General features: G+C 40.5%; 1 protein-coding gene and 1 long non-coding RNA gene across 2 annotated transcripts in view; both read right to left on the bottom strand.

Moving 5' to 3' along the window:
* Positions 1-16,319, bottom strand: part of LOC117958192 — a 50,805-nt gene that overhangs the window by 14,529 nt on the left and 19,957 nt on the right. Inside the window, exons 2-3 of the long non-coding RNA XR_004659656.1 lie at positions 15,437-15,572; positions 13,735-13,900 (exon numbers count right to left, since the gene is read on the bottom strand). This is a non-coding gene — a long non-coding RNA (uncharacterized LOC117958192). The remainder of the gene's footprint in view (positions 1-13,734; positions 13,901-15,436; positions 15,573-16,319) is intronic.
* On the bottom strand, positions 1,429-2,901 carry nog1 (noggin 1). Its single transcript, XM_034894467.1, has one exon. It carries the CDS (start codon positions 2,487-2,489, stop codon positions 1,821-1,823), a length of 669 nt encoding a protein of 222 aa, XP_034750358.1. The 5' UTR covers positions 2,490-2,901; the 3' UTR covers positions 1,429-1,820.

Below are 16,319 nucleotides of genomic sequence, written 5' to 3'. Positions count from 1 at the left end.
ATTACTTCTATACATTTCCTTTCTATTGGTTTTATTATTGTATTTGCTACTTTACTTACTGCAGGTAAAGTATATTGACAATTCTGATTTTAATCTATAACACCATCATATCTTATGAGTTGATGTTTTGTATCTAAAATGTAAGTCTACAATGTAACTAGTAATTAAAACTGTTATGTAGTGGAATAAAAATTACAGTGTACCTCTGAAGTGTGCTGGAGTGTTATGGAACGTTATTGTTCCTTTTCTATCATCATTGTTTTATTTCCATTTTTGCTAAGCGCTCATTGGAGTGGTGTTTCTCAAGTCCAGTTTAATGGATCACTTGTTGATCCTTCAATCAATTAAGTTTAACTCTTGTTTTTATCTGCCATTTCCCACAGGAAAGATCCACTCAGCACCAGGGAGGAAATCTTTAATGAACAGCCAATACAGTAGGTTGTTTTCTAACACTTATTTATATTTAAGAGCAGCAATTAAACTATATTATATTTGAATGCATGTGGAGCATCAGGCTCCACTTCTCCCGCTGGAGGAGAAAGCCATGCAGCGCTTCTCTTCAGCTCTGCTCCTGCTGGGCTGCAAATGGGGAGGAGGGGTTGAGCAGATGAAAAGAATGAGAGCTGTTAGCAGCTGCTGATTCCTTCAATCACTCAATCTCTGCTCCTTCCTTTATCAGCAGCATGTAATGGGCCTGATGTATGACTGACACGTTTAGAGTGATAAGATAGTGTTGGTTAACTGGAGGCCAGGAAAGAACTATTCACCACATGTTGTCTGTAAATCAATCTAGGGCTGGGCAATATATTGATATTATATCAACGTTGATTTATGAGGCTAGGTACCCATGAAGTTAGGGATATGTAATATCATGATATGACCCAAGTGTTGTCTTTTCCTGGTTTTTAAGGTTACATTACAGTAGAGTGATGTAATTGTCTCAACTTACTAGACTTACTAGCTGTTTTATTATCTGCCTTAACCTACTTAGTCATGGTATTCACATTGTTGTTGTTTATTTTTTAGAATTATTTGTGTAAATATTGAGAGAAAGCACCAATGGTCAACCCTCCAATATTGCTGCAATACAGACATCATTTTTGATTTTTTTTTTTATATTGCCAAGCTCTAAATCTAACACTGATATTGAATTACTGTGTGACAAATCCACAATACCCATCAGAATTATCTACTTCCGAACACATCCTCAGCAAACCCGCTTTTAATTACTAGTGTTACCACATGAATTGTAATATGGAGTAAACCATGGTATAGTACATATTTGCATGATTGTAAAAAGCTAATGATGCGTAAAATGCTCTTCGCGTGAGAAGTTCCAATTGTGCACACTGTGGCAGGTGACTTAATGCATCCAATTGCTCAGGCTGGGTAGAAGTGATCAAAAGAAGGGAAAAAAGTCATTTAATATCATTTCAGTGTCGCTTTATTGTACGAATATAAAGAATAAATAGCACATTTCCTTAATTTACAGGATAAAACAAGTCACCGATACACAACTGTATCAATAATCCACGTTTAGCTTTGAGGTCGATCTGCTTCATCATCCAACTCTGGAAACAGCAAATCCTTATACGTGGCTCTATGCGCCATATCTCCATAAATACAAAATATATAACCACTTTTCTCCACAAATAAAGTAGCCTCTGGTTACAAATAATACTGACTTTGTACAGGGAGCTATATATAACTGCATGGCACCGCATATACAGAAAATACATTCCTACACTCGGTAGTGCACGTGAAAAAATAATCACAAAATAATGAGCGTATAATTTATTATTCAGTCTCTCTCTTCTATTTTAACTTGAACAGGAGCATTTGCAGTCTGTGATGATCGGGTACTGCACCGGTATCCAGGCGCATTTCAGTCCCCCTTTCCTCTGCACGCATCTCCATCTCAGTATCGTCAGGTGGGTCGAGTTGGCGGGTTTGCACACCATCCCCTCCGGAACAGAACACGACCTTTTACTGAGGCAGCTGCCAGCCCTGACGAATCGCGGCCAGAACCTGTTCCCCAAGTCGGTCCACGTGTACACGACCGGGCAGAACGAGTACGCCCACAGCCACTGCTGCAGCCGTCGCTTTAACTTCTTACTGGGCTTGTGCTTCTTGCCGAACTGGGCTTCGAAGTCCACCGCGCGGATTTCTTTCGGCATCACTCCACCGGGCTTTTGGACCTCGGAGTCGTCGAGATCATCGTTCCCGGTGTACTTCTCCTCGGTGGGCGGCAACACGGACAAATAGCGGCTGTCAAAGTCTCCTAGGAAGCTCTTCAGCTCGGTCTCATTAAGGTCCCGCTCCTTGGGGTCGAAGACGGGATCTGGGTCCTCTTTTAGTTCCACGAGCGGCAGACTGTCACTCGGGATGGGGCGGAGAAGATAGTAGTGCTGACAAATCCCTCTGTCCATTAGAAGTCCGAGGGAGAGCACGAGCAGATACATGGCTAAAGACTGTTGAGACTGATCCATGTCGGACGGTCCGGTGGTGAGATTAGTGCGCACGGGGGGCTGGTGTTAAAAGGGCCACTTTTCTTCTGCGCAATTACGCGTGAGCTGTGTCCAAACCTGCTTTTTTGAGTGTCCCTTGAAATTCACAGTTTCCCCATGATAAAAATCCGTTACAGAAATGGGAATAAAGTTCATCCGTTGACAGCATCAGTGGAAACAGTTTATGACAAACTGCGTGACAAAGCTCAGATCTCTCTCTCTCGGGCTCCGCGCGTGCGGGTTCGGCATGTTGCTCCTCTCGTCTCCTGTACAGAAAAGCGTTGAGCGTAACCCGCGACCTCCCATTATATTCTCCACACGGAGCGTGACGTAATGCGTGCGCCCCTCTTTGAATGTGGGTTTGTTGTCTAGGAGGAGATCCCCAATACCTCCTTCTTCCACCGCACTGAGGAGGGAGGGGTGGGGGGTTCACAGGGAGAGGAGACGCCCCCTCTTGGTTTTCGAGACATCCTTGAATCAGTCTCACAGTGGGAATGAATGTTGAAGCCTTTAATCTGAGAGTGCTGAGAATCCCTCTGCTAGCGCTAGAGTACAAAGCAGCCTTAGGTACCAGCACAGAGTCCCGCGGACTCCCAGAACATCCCAAACGTATTGTAAACAAAAATCAAAAAACAGGAACAGTTACTCAAGTTCTCAAGTACATATGTATGTATTTTGCTTCTTTAGTTATCCAGTACTACCTTTACTTGAAAGGATCCGAATATTTATTTCAACAAAAACAAAACTTGAAGTCCCAAAATCTTTTACACCATAGATCAAGAGGTTCAAGTCAAGTCAAGTTTATTTATATAGCACATTTAAAACAACTACAGTTGACCAAGGCGTTGTTTAGAATTTCATTGGTTCTGCTTTACGCCCAAAATCAGGAGCGCTAGGATCTCAAGTCCTGCTTGTGTAACTGGGAACATTTGTGGTCATTCAAAGTCAAATTTAACCTTGACAAACAAATTTGATCAAAAGCATCAGTCTGCAAATCTCAGCTTGATGCCCCCCCATCTGTACAATAATAAAAAAAGCAGCATAATAATTTGGACATACTGTGGCCCATGTCCCTCCAAACAAAGCATCACTGTTAAAATGCACACAATTTTAGATGGTCATGTCTGTTCAGACCTTTATTTTTTAAATAAAGCAGAAATAATGATTCTCAATTACTTAATGTACACACATATCTTCTTTTTCTTTAAGCCCCTAATAAGCAGCATCAGCCAGCCCGTGGGTGAGTTATTACAAACTAATGCTGTGCAGTCAAACATTGTTTGTATGAAATGTAAAAAATTACATTTTAGTAGAAAACCTAAAAGTTTCTAAAGATACCAAATATGTCAGGCTGACTTTTGTGGAAATGTGTATAAAATAATGTGTAGAATATTTCAATTTGTGTGTCAGTGAGCCATTAAAGCCATTAAAAAAACAAGTCTTGGTTTTCAATGTTTACCTTCAATAAAGAGCTAAAATAAGCGGATTTCAAACTAGATGTAATATTGTTAGACAGCGAGGAATAAGATCACTTTAACCATGTGAAAGCTTTAGGGGAAAACACAAGTAGAAAACTGTATGTAAAGGGTACATTTTAATTTAAACATTTCTTAATTGAATTGACATTTTTCTATAAGTAGAGTTATGGCCTAGAGTTCTTGGGTTATATGCAGTGTGCCTTGTTTGATTGTCTGGGGCCTTGTCGGCCCCAGACAATCAAACAAGGCACACTGCATATAACCCAAGAAAAAGCAAATCACCCAATTAGCAGAACATTTCCCTTATTTGAAGAAAGGCACAATTTACAGCCTGAATATGAGATGAAATGGCCTGTTAATTACACTTTTTGCAGTGTATTTATAACTCATGTGGGACAATATTTCTACCTGTAACGGTGCCACGGCGAGCCTCTCAATAAAGCCGGCCAAATTAGCTCCCAAATAAACAACGCTCACTAAGCAGCAGCCATGGAAAGTATCACAATTTGCAAACCTGTCTAAACTCGTGCTCAGAGAATCATTCTTTGAAAAAAAATTTAATGGAAGAACTTAGCCAGCTGCTACATCAGCCATAAACCATCCGCTTTAGATAAATGCATCTCTGTTTCATTTTGAATGAGCTAATTCACACAAGCACTTGAGCGACTTATTTAGTTTACAGTAAATGATGGTGAAAAGTCTGGAAAATGTCACCCTTACATTTTTCATCTGACCAGCACGTATCATAAACTACCGCCCCCCCCCCCCCCCCCCCCCCCCCCCCCCCCCCCACCCCACCCCCCCAAAACACTTGACAGATCAATCCAGTGTATTCACATGTAGGGCTCACACATACAGATAACATAAAAACATCATGCAAAAAAAGGAAGAAGATTGAATCACTTATTTCCTTTTTGACAATTCAAATGAAGTAGTTCAACTTGCTGGCAGAAAATAAAAAATAAAACCAGCATGTTAAATTATATTTCACTCGCTGGAATATTTCATTTCTAATGTGGCTGCATGGGTGAAGTCCAAATATGGTTCTCATTAAATGTCATCAGGATTGCCAGGCTCATTTAACGCTGAGTTGTTTTTGTTTCTTCTAATCCCTTCCTACTGTTTTACCACAGGAACAGTTTGATAGTGAACTATTCCTCCTTAAAAAGACAGTCTACTTGAGACAGACGCCTGCTTAATTGAGACTTAGATTTTTTTCATTCTGGAGTTAACCAAACACAGTTCCTTTTGGCTAATAAACCGGCCGATGTAATGGCCCTTTTTTGTGGGGTCTGGTGCTTGAGACGACTTTTAAACCTGTGCTTAAGGATATGCATTCAAAATGAATCTCCTTGTTTGAGCCATGCACAGGTCATTGTAGCCTTCCCTGCTGATTTCTCATTTAGTGAGGAAAAGCAGACTTCTCTCTTGGCAACAGCCTTCAGCGCTGGTACGAAGGAAAGGCACGCTCAGGTAGAAACACACAACAGAAAGGACTCAAGGATTCTGATAGCTTTCATTCATTCACGCAAGAGCAAATCACAAAGACCTGAGAGATTTAGAGAGTCTGCGGTCTTTTTCTTTGAAACAAAATCATCCAAGCAGACCTTAGAGGCCTGATATCCCACCTCTAGTGGCTCTGTGCTGAAGGTTATTGGTGACAGAAAGGAGTTACAGTGCCGTTCGGAAAGCACAAAGCACCTTTCTCCCTTATCTTCCTTCAGTTCGCTGTTTCACACCTCGTGCTAATTGAGGCCACATTGCCAAGCTGAATACACACAGACATGAAGTGGGTGCTATTCTGTTTACTCTGGCACTTGGGAGGTGTGCAATTTGCTAGTTTGTTTAGCACTATTTTCCATTCCTCTGCGATCCAAGAGCACACAATCACAATAATCACTCCTGCTGTGGGTTTAATTAAAATTAATTGCTACTCCTCACTGACCGTTAGTCCAATGGCAGATTTGCAAGTCACACTTTTTCATTTATATGGACTCTGTTACCCACTTATTCTGAATACTGCTGAGAGTCAAAATTTGAAATAGTCATTTTAAGTCTTAAGTCAGTTTAGCAACTGATTGGTTGAATATTTTTATGTCTGATAAATATTTCAGTCCACTAAAATCCTTTTTAAAAGGTTTAATTGTATTGACATTTATAAGGGGAGGCAGTTAGACAGTTCAATACCAGGTATTGAACCCTGGACCCCCAGCGCATTATAATTATTAAAATGGGATTAAATATTACTCTAACGGACCCTTTATGTCCAATCTCTATCATCTTCAGAGCACTCATAAATATCTGTGCTTTTAACGAGCACTATAATTAGCACATTTAGCTCATTCTTCCCCCAGGTTGCAGAGTTGACACTCAAAGCACCCAAAGCCTGGTATGAGTGTGTGTGTTCCTTCCACTCCCTTCATAAAAGTTTTTTTACAGACATAATCTCTGCATCCAAACAAAGTCATTAAACCAAAACTCAAAACAAAGTACTCATTGATGATTACTCTGAAGACTGACTTTGTATTCAAGCATACAGGTGACAGACAACTTCATCATTATAAAGTACATGAAAAAATACAGGTGACAGACAAGTTTATCATTGTAATGGACGTGGAAAAAAGTTTAACTTTTATTTATTTATCTGACTTAAAAAAACTGTCACTTAATAAACTAAAGTCCTACAGAGATAACATGGTTCTAATCTCCACTGCAATTCAGCTATTTGATATTACACAAATGGGTCTTTCAGGGCCATTGTAACAGGTAGACTATTTTATGTATAGGCACCTAACTTCTGAACTATGACTTTTTCAAACTTTCTTGGCTCATTGTGCATTATAATTTTTCCAGTATTTTCTTTTTTTTTTAAAGAAGTTTTGTCAAGGTTGTTAGAATTCTGCAGCAACTGATCCCAACGTTTTTTGATAAGCCACATTATTAAGCTGTGATGTAAAAACACAATCAACACAAACAGGAAGTGAGGTCTACATGTAGACTGTATATGAGGATGGCTGACACTTTCTCCCAGTGTACACAAATATGTCAGATGTATATTGGATACGGGCACTGCCGTCTTGCACTAGTGAAATAATTTGGCGCCAGAGTGTGCGCAGTAGTGATCGGGTTCAAGAAAATTAAGACTTGAACAAACATCAGCATGATTAGAACTACCTAAAATGACAGAAACTATCTTTGGGGGAAATGTATTTGACTAGGCTAACATGGAGGGGGTAGGGTTTAAGAACTGTATTGCAGTCAGCCACCAGGGGGCAATCAAGATGTTTTGGCTTCAGTTTTGGAGAGCTGTTGTTGTGCATCTTATTTACATTTTGTATGGTTCAGACCAGCACTAGCTCTGAGTGAAAAAATACAGCGTCATTAGTAATTTCAACATGACCGCTGGTTGGCTTAGCTGTGGTGCCAGTAAAAGGTGTTGAGGCAACTTTTGCCAGACGTTGCCATCCAGCAAGCAGCTGTGGTGGCCAATTAAATACATGCAAGCATACATTTCTGGTAGATTAATTTGTAAATGGACAATGCACACTATTTCTGTTTACCATGCAATCATCATGACAAAACATAAAAACAATCATGGCCACCGTGAAACCTTACCAGACTTATTAGAGAGTCACAAGGACCGAGAAACGAGAACCGACAAGAACCGATGCTTTGCTACCAAGCCAATGCCAAGATTCTGAAAATGTGACGGTACTTGTTTTTCCACAGTACCAGACACGTGAATCTTCTGGACCTAACGGGGACAACATATACGCTTAGAAAAGTTCTAGTCTGCCATGAAATGTCAAAGGAAGAAGAACACCTACCAGCACGAAAGAAAAAAAACCCGTTGAAGATGGTGGCAAGTGCAACTGCAGCAACAGTTCCCCCTTGACTAGAAGAAAATAAAAACAGTAAGAGTTGCTTGTGGAAGTAGTTTGAGTTTGAGGCAGATCATCGGGGATTCATTTTAAATTAGCAAAAACCAGTATGCAAACAGTGCCATCAAACATCATCAAACAAAAGGGGGAAACACTTCTGACTTAGCGAAGCACCTTAAAAAGACATCTAGATGTTTTGAAAGAACTCAAGGTGAGCCAGTTTCAATTCATGTAAACATTACATTAACAACGTATCCAAAGCATCTTATTGTCCTTATACTGAAATACACGCTACCATTATTCTTTGTTTGAGACAGCTGGCAAATAGTTTTTTCCCATTTCCAACTGGGTATCGAGAATCGGGGAATTTTACTCGTATTGGTATAGACTACTACATTTCCAGTATCATGACATAATATTGTGCAATGCTACGCCTTCTGACAATCCTTGAGACTCAGATCTGTTATTTAAACAGGATTATATTTCTTCCTTTCATCAGTATCTGAAGCAACTTGCCTCCACCAACGCAGCCATAAAAAAAAGGTCAGGGGTTTGTCTGTGTCCCCTAATGTAAGAAATAGACTTTTGGTCTAACACAGAAACATCACCATAAGGACAATTTGCAACAGATATTGTTTTTTGATCCGAAAAGATTGCCATCATGTTTGACAATTTTTCCACAACCCATGTCACTTTTACATGGAGACTCAAAGCTCAAAGGTTAACTTACTAATGATTCACAAATTTCGTCACAGTCTTTCACAGCAAATGTGGCTGGCTCAGGGATTATTCGAGTCAGTTGGCAACACCTGTGTCCAGAGATGTAGTAATTGTGACATTTAGCTTGAGACACACAAATCCAGGGTGAAGCTGCTGCAGAAAGAGAAAATCACTGAATGTTTATCAATAAAACTTCCACAACAGTTGGTGACAATTCTAACTTCACTTCCAACTGCTGGTTTTTGACAATCTTTGAGCATTACAATATTTACAAAATGATTCAAGTTCATTCGCACTGTCAGATTATTTTCCCTTTTGAACAGTATCAAGTAGAGTCAGCTTTATTTCAACAGGATCCTCATCAGCTTGTACTGATCAAATCCTAGTATGGAGTAATACTCAGGGGTACACAGTCATACACAACTGGCCTCACACTCTCTCCTTTGACATGTTTAACATGTTGACTCTAGGTCAGCAGTTTTAGATCAGCCTTTATTTTACTGGAATCAAAGTAAATATTTGTGGTCTTGATGGATGATTCAGCACTCCATCAACCTGCCGTGTGATATAAATGAAGCCTGACGAGCAGCGCAGACACACAGCAGGCACGGGCAGCTGCGGCTAGCAGGACATTTAGCGCATTTCAGCGCCCTGCCGAAGCAGAGGCGTTGATCCCCACATGGCGATCTGGCTGGATTTCTACAGATCATCAGAAGCCAAAGCGGCAGCCGTGCCAGAGGCTCCTGTGAATGAGCGAACAGGCCAGGAGTCAGAGCGTAGTGGTGGTGGTGGGGGGAGATGACGGGAGGTCACCGTGTCTCCAGCCCCTACAACACAGACGGCTGTTTGTGCCATGCAACCCCCGCGACCCCACCTTGGTCTCAAACTCGCAGCTCCAAATTCACACTTCATAAATCAAGATGACCTGTCCTCATGTGAATTCATCTCTCTCTGTGCTGGATCATAGTGGTACTATTGTTTCCACAGCGAGGATTCATTTTCAGAGACATAAGTGTCCTTGAGGCTGATGCACAGCCTTGATAGCTATAGCAGCTCCTGGATGTCCACACCAAAAGACGTCCAGGACTGAAATTGCAGTCCTCCGTGTCAGGCCACGTCTGGTTGGTTATATTTTCTACTTCTCTGGCAGCTAAAATAGTTCCAAAAATAAGAAAACTAATTGGCCAGTGTTTATTTTTGTATGGGAGAAATACTCTAAGTGTTTTCAGCAGGTTGTTTGTGGCACGATGGTTTAACAGTCAGGGCTCTCTGGGAGGTACGGCTCAGTCCACTGCATGGAAAAAGAGCCGTCTCTCCCCTTTTTTTTTTTTAATAAATAAGGTCTTTTATACAAAAATTGGTAATACAGTATAGTTGTGTGTGAGGCTGGCAAGGCAACGTGTGACATCATGAGTGTTGACTCATGAGCAGATGAGTGATGCACACTGAGCTTTTTGCCTCCTCTCAAACTCATGTTTGTACCACAGAAACAGCAGTAAAGCCTCTCTCTACTTGTGTCTGTCTTCTTGTCTCTCTCTACAGCTAGAAGGGGGGGCTTGGAGGGGTCTGGTAATGAAGCAAGTGTTCCTATGCAAGGGGGCTGTCAGCTCTACACACAGCAGACCTCTGTCACCTGCTGCCACCAGCGGGAGGCTCGAGCGACGGGCGTGGAGCCAAGCTTGGCGGCCAGTAGCAGGGCCCTGGCTCCACCTATAGACAGCTCAGCGGGTTGATTTACTCTGCCTCCATGCAGCGAAGTCTAAGGACACTCATGTATACAGTGTTGTAGTAAAAGCAGCCTACAGCCAGGCCAATGACTTGAGTTATTACACCCCATCGTCTCATGTTGACATGAAACAAAGTGTGGTTCTCAATTTTGTATTGTTTGGCACGCTGACGAAAATTGAATGGATGGCATAGCTTATTAGTTCTTTCTTCACTGAATTAGGTGGGGATAAGAACCTCTGCTGGCACTTTGGAAGTGGAGACTTTTACAACGGCCATTTAGGGTTCAGTATACTTTCAGTGTAAAAAACAGAGTAGTTTTGACGGCGTGTTGGCTGGGCACATCTAAAGGCAAAAAATGCTTGCCATCATATACACGTCCTGGCTGCCTCCCTGATTCTTATTCAATAACTCTTTCTTTGTGTCTTAGTGCATGAATTGCACAAATACAGATAACAGCACCCACTTTCTCTCAGTCTCTCCTAAAAGGTATTCACAATGTTGTACTTGGTTGTACACTCAGAGTGGCAGCGTACAGATAGATAGATAGATAGATAGATAGATAGATAGATAGATAGATAGATAGATAGATAGATAGATAGATAGATAGATAGATAGATAGATAGATAGATAGATAGATAGATAGATAGATAGATAGATAGATAGATGGGTGCTGACTAGGCAGCATGATTATTGCATAACCGACTTGAGAGGGCAAATGCTCACATTTGTGGCGTCTGGCACTTTGGGGAGGTGTTCTCTTTACCGATGAACCGGATGATACTGACTGTTTTTTGGCATAGAAATACATAGAAAAAGTCTTTGAGTTCAGCTCATGAAAAATGGAAGCAAAAACAAAAGTGCTGCTTTTATAATTTTCCTCCATACTTTCTTACCTCAGCCAACGACTGTGTAAATTTGCCATGCATGTTGGGTTGACTTTGTGGAAACCTTTCATCAATGTATGTCATTGGTTGAGAATTTACTTGGGTTGGTGGGTGGCGGTTGGCGCAGGTTAAGATGGCACGGCGCGTGATGGCTTCATTGGGTTCAGTGATAAACTAGTCAAACAAAAGTGTAATAAATGACCAGATAACATTATCAGATAATTTAGAAATTAAATAACTATTTACATATTAAACAAATAAATAAAATAAAAATATTGTTGGACAATGCTACTTCTGACACAATTTCTGGGTGCTTATTTGGGCTAAATATGAGGAAAATATTTAATATACCCTATATTTTAACGTTGAATATCGCGATAATGATGCAAAATCTACTCATTTCTGTCTTTCTCCTGCCTCCTATTCTGTTAAAGTACAACAAAATTGCTCTTTAAAATGAAAACAAATGACAGGAAAGGGTAGCCATTATGCCAAATGTAACGGTTCAGCAGATAAAATACCCATAATGCTGTACTATAATCAATACAGAAAGTTACATTAATATCAACACTGTTTCCTCCTAACTCTTGTTAAATCATATATAAATATGGCTTTTTTTAAGTGTTTCAATCCATGGTTTGGCAATCCTAAACATGCTGTTGTGTAATATTAGGTTACATGTCCTGTTGTACTCATTTAGATCTCATCTGAGCAGATTTCTGTCATTCAAACAACTTTGAGTTGTAGATCAAAACTTGCACAGACAATTTTATATAATTACAGCTTTTATTCTGGCTTGAGTCCAGTTCGGGGAGCTTTCACAACGGTGCGGTTGTGGTCCTGTGAGGTTTTTTATTAGTACAGTTCATTCCATTGCAAGACAACAAGCAGCATTAACGTAACGATAGCCTCTGCCCGAATTGCAGTGTTGATGCTGTTATGCACGTGTCGTGAGACTTCACAAGGGGGAGGGGCTAGAGGCAGAGAGACTGAGGGAGAGCAAGGAAAGCGAATACGCTTTGTGTTTTAAATAGCATTACATTCTGTGGCGCACTGCAACGAATTAGTCTATGTGTGGGAAACATTGATGTAACTATAACATTTTTTATGCACCTTTTGGTAGAAAAGGGAAGTAACCATTTGTGGACAAGTTGCGTTGGACACATGCTAAAAGTCTAAAGTGTGTACTAGTGGAGTGCAGCATCTTGTATGTTATTGATTCTGTTGCTTTTAACTGTGCGCAGCTATGAAAAAGTGAAAAAGTGATTCTATTTTTGTGTGCTTTGAGTCAAGAAAAATGGAATGATGGCTGGCAGATACACCTCTGCTTTTCACTGCAGCTGTGTTTCTTTCAATTATTAAGTGAATTTTAAGCAACAACAAAAATGCAGGTAGGTGTGTGAAAAGGTAGCTGCGTTTCCATCAACTGGTTCAGGGTGGATTAACCAGGCAACAGGGCAATACTGCCAGAAGTGCAATAGGCTAAAACCCGCCAGTAAACAGAGTGGAAGAACCGGAAAGTAAACAAATCGCCTGGCCATCAAAATGCTTACAAAAATTGTGTGGAGGGAGTTACAAAAGACAGCAGAGTTCATCTTAAAGCAATAGTGCGTAGTTTCTGTCTCCCCCTTGAGGAATTCTAAGTAATGACAACAAAACTGTTAGCGCAACCACATGACACAAGCCTTCCATGACCGCGCCCTACGCCCACCCCTCTTCTACACAGTTACTTGTAGCCAAGAAGGACACGGAGGATTATAAAAATATGATGGTCTCTTCAATAGAGGTAATTATCTTGACTCAAGTTTCTGTGCAAAGAAGTTGCCGTACGACAAAACTTTCTGAACATAGGTATACTGAGAAATACAAAGAGTTGTGTGGAGCTGATAGTCTTAATACACTTTATATCAACTCACTTGGCAATGACTTGAATGTAACATATGTTGATTATTGTAAAAAGGTTACGCACTAAAGCTTTATGCAAATAAGCTGCAATGCAGTACAGCTATGGCAAGTACTGGAGAATAGTATGTGTCTTTAAAATGATTGCTGCCATAGTAGATTTCCCTGTGTTATACATCACACTGTACATTTCTAAGTCTATGAAATACATCAACACAAAGTAAAAATGACATTTTAGAGATAAGAAATAGCTATGGTCAAAATGTATGTATGAGACAGCTACTATGAACGTGTCAACACAAAACAAGCCAGTGTGAGTGCACATAAGGTTTTCAGGTGAGCTGGCTGGCTCTCTGTGAAGCTAGAAAAGAAAAAAGTGCAGCAGAGAATGAGACATAGAAATAAAGACTGACAGCAAGAGGAATGGGACTTGAGCTGGGGGGAGAGTCCACTGCAGCACTGACTGCAGTAGCAGTCAGTGCTGCAGTGAAAGGGTTAACCCGAGACAGTAAAGTGAATCCAGATGTGCTGTTATTATTAATATCTCTGGCTGATGAATGGGAAGGTAAAATTACAGGCGCCAGCCAGGGAGGCCCCGTGTGTTGCCCTGCCACCCAGGCGCTTCCCAGCTCACCTCCACAGCTCCAGCAGCCGCAGAAGATCAGGGTGAGGCCGTCAGTGGGGAGAGGCCGTCAGCGGGGAGAGGACGTCTGTAAGCCTCCAAGTAACTTTAGCATGTCAAACAACCAGCAGGCAGGTAGACAGACGGACAGACACTTTCACCAGCCGGCGGTTTGGCACTGGGCAGAGAGATGGGACAGACGCATGACTTCATGCTTCTCTTTCATTTTGGTCACTGCTCTGTGTCATGTCAAAATGAAGGAAGGGTTTCACACAAACACATAACTAAAACGGGTTTCTAATGTGGTGTTACACAGATGTTTGAATCAAATCTCAATTACTCAATATCTTTAAATCTGTCAACTTACAGTTCATGCAGCATTAATATTCAGTGTTAAGAATTAAGACAAGGGAAGTAGAGCCAAAGAGTCAATCTACAAAAATGGATTGCCAACTATTGTAAAAAGATTGATTGTTTCATTCACTTTTTTAAACAAACATGCTAAGTATTTCCTGGCTCCATCTTCTCAGAATTGCTGTTTTGGTAGTTGCTAATTAGACAAAATGAGAAATTAAAATTTTAAAAGGCCTCACAGATCTGTGCGTTTAAACCTCTGTGCAGATAAATGTTTGTTTAACTATCAGCTGCTGTTGAATTGAATCGTCAGGCAACTGTGTGCGACTGATAGGAAGGAACCTATAATCACTTTATTGGCTCTATAAGCTCCTCACACCTCCTCCAGTTCACACCTCAGTCAGCCTCTCATGTTGGTTCAACATGTGACAGTGTTGTTGCTGTGAATTCAAACAGACATGGAGACAGACGGGATTTCATACCACTTCTGGCAGACAGAATTGTTTTTCTCTCCCTTTTTCCCTTTCATCATAAAATGTGACACTAAGGCAGAGAAGTTTCTGTGTTCTGTTATTCAACAGGAGCTCTGCTGGTTTACATCAGCAACTTTGTAAAAATTCACAAATAGACCCAGCAGAGCCACAGACCCCTGCTTAAAAAGTATCTGTGCTAGAGGTTCTTAAACTGTCAAGATTTAGGTCAGCCTTTTCACTTTTTATTTGCAAAATAGTTAACACTCCGCATTGTAGGCTGATGTGTTGTCCATAATATATGTGTGACTCTACAGAGAAGGCAAAAGAAATGACACAGCAGCAGTTTACACAGTTTTAGGTTAGCATTTTATTTGCTACTTCATACTTGTATAGTGGTCTGTCCTGTGTGTTGGGAGATTGTATTACATTTATGTGATGTCAGTCAGACTGTGGATTTCAATAGTGAAAGTAATCTATCCTGGATCAGTCAGTCCAGGGTCCACCTTTCTGAAGATACATTAAAAATATTTTCAGTTGAGGCTTCCAGCCACAATAGGCAGTCATTTCCATCTCTAAAACTGGAATTTTTTACTTTGCTTTGATGCTTTTTAAAACGTTTGTGTCATGTTACCGTGTAGACTGCTTTTTGCTGAAAGATGCATGTGCGTGTATGAAAGGGATTGCATCGCGGGTGTCAATGCGACCACTAACATTTATGACCCGCAAACCAATCAGAATTGCCACTGCTGCGTTGTGACAACAGAAACAGACATACATAAATATGCACCCCTATAATGTGTGCTCCGTTCCATTGAAAATAATAAAGAGTTAGTAATGACAAACCCTGCAGATATTAAATGGTCAATAAATTCAACACCACTCCTTACCAGAAGATGTTGGTCCATCCATGCTGTTATTTTCTACACTTGCTTATCCTGTTCAGGGTCACGGCACGCTGAAGCCTTTCTCTGAAAGCAATGGATGAGAGGACTGGAAAAGTGTGTCTGATGAGGGAAGTACCAACTGAAAGAGAACGAAGAAGAGAGTTTTTATTGGTTTGGTATCTTGTGTTGATGGAGAAGTTCAAGAAATCAATGTAAAAATTGAAACTTCCCTATCAAGAAGGAGCCATTGGCCATTTCTTTAAACATCATAAACAACAAATGGTTATGTTAGGTACCAAAGCAGGAAATAGTCTATAGTTCAAAACCCCCAAGTAAAAAGTAACAACTGTCATTGACTCCTATTTTAAATCAAAAACATCGTTTATTAGTGCTAGGTATCTTTCAAATTTGATATTGATACCAGTATGATACCTTGAATTTGATACCGGTTCCTAAATTATACTTTTTACGATACTGATTTTATAAAATCCATCTGAATAAAAACTGTTTATACACAATACACATTATGGTAAAAAAATATATATATTTTTCAGCCTCTACGACGTGTAACGTTGGACAGCTAATCCCCAGCGATATTAGACATTGGTACAAGCGTTCTGCATGGTTATTAGCTCACTGACGCTGATGAGATTTACTACTTTGGTATTAAAATTTTGTATTGAATGACGAGGCATTTTTTGATACACGATACTATTGAGGCATTTCTGTCGGTGCCTAAAAGTATTGAAGTTTGGTACCAAGCTTGCACTTTGTGTGCAACATAGTCTTTGCAAAAGTCAGCTGCTTTAATCTGTGTTTTTGCCCGCGGAAGGAAAATGGAACCATGTCCTGGTTACAAGTAGAGCCCGACGATAAAGAATTTTTA

This window comes from Etheostoma cragini, chromosome 15 (assembly GCF_013103735.1).
Source record: "Etheostoma cragini isolate CJK2018 chromosome 15, CSU_Ecrag_1.0, whole genome shotgun sequence".
Classification (NCBI taxonomy): domain Eukaryota; kingdom Metazoa; phylum Chordata; class Actinopteri; order Perciformes; family Percidae; genus Etheostoma; species Etheostoma cragini.
This window is presented reverse-complemented; position numbering and strand designations above follow the sequence as displayed.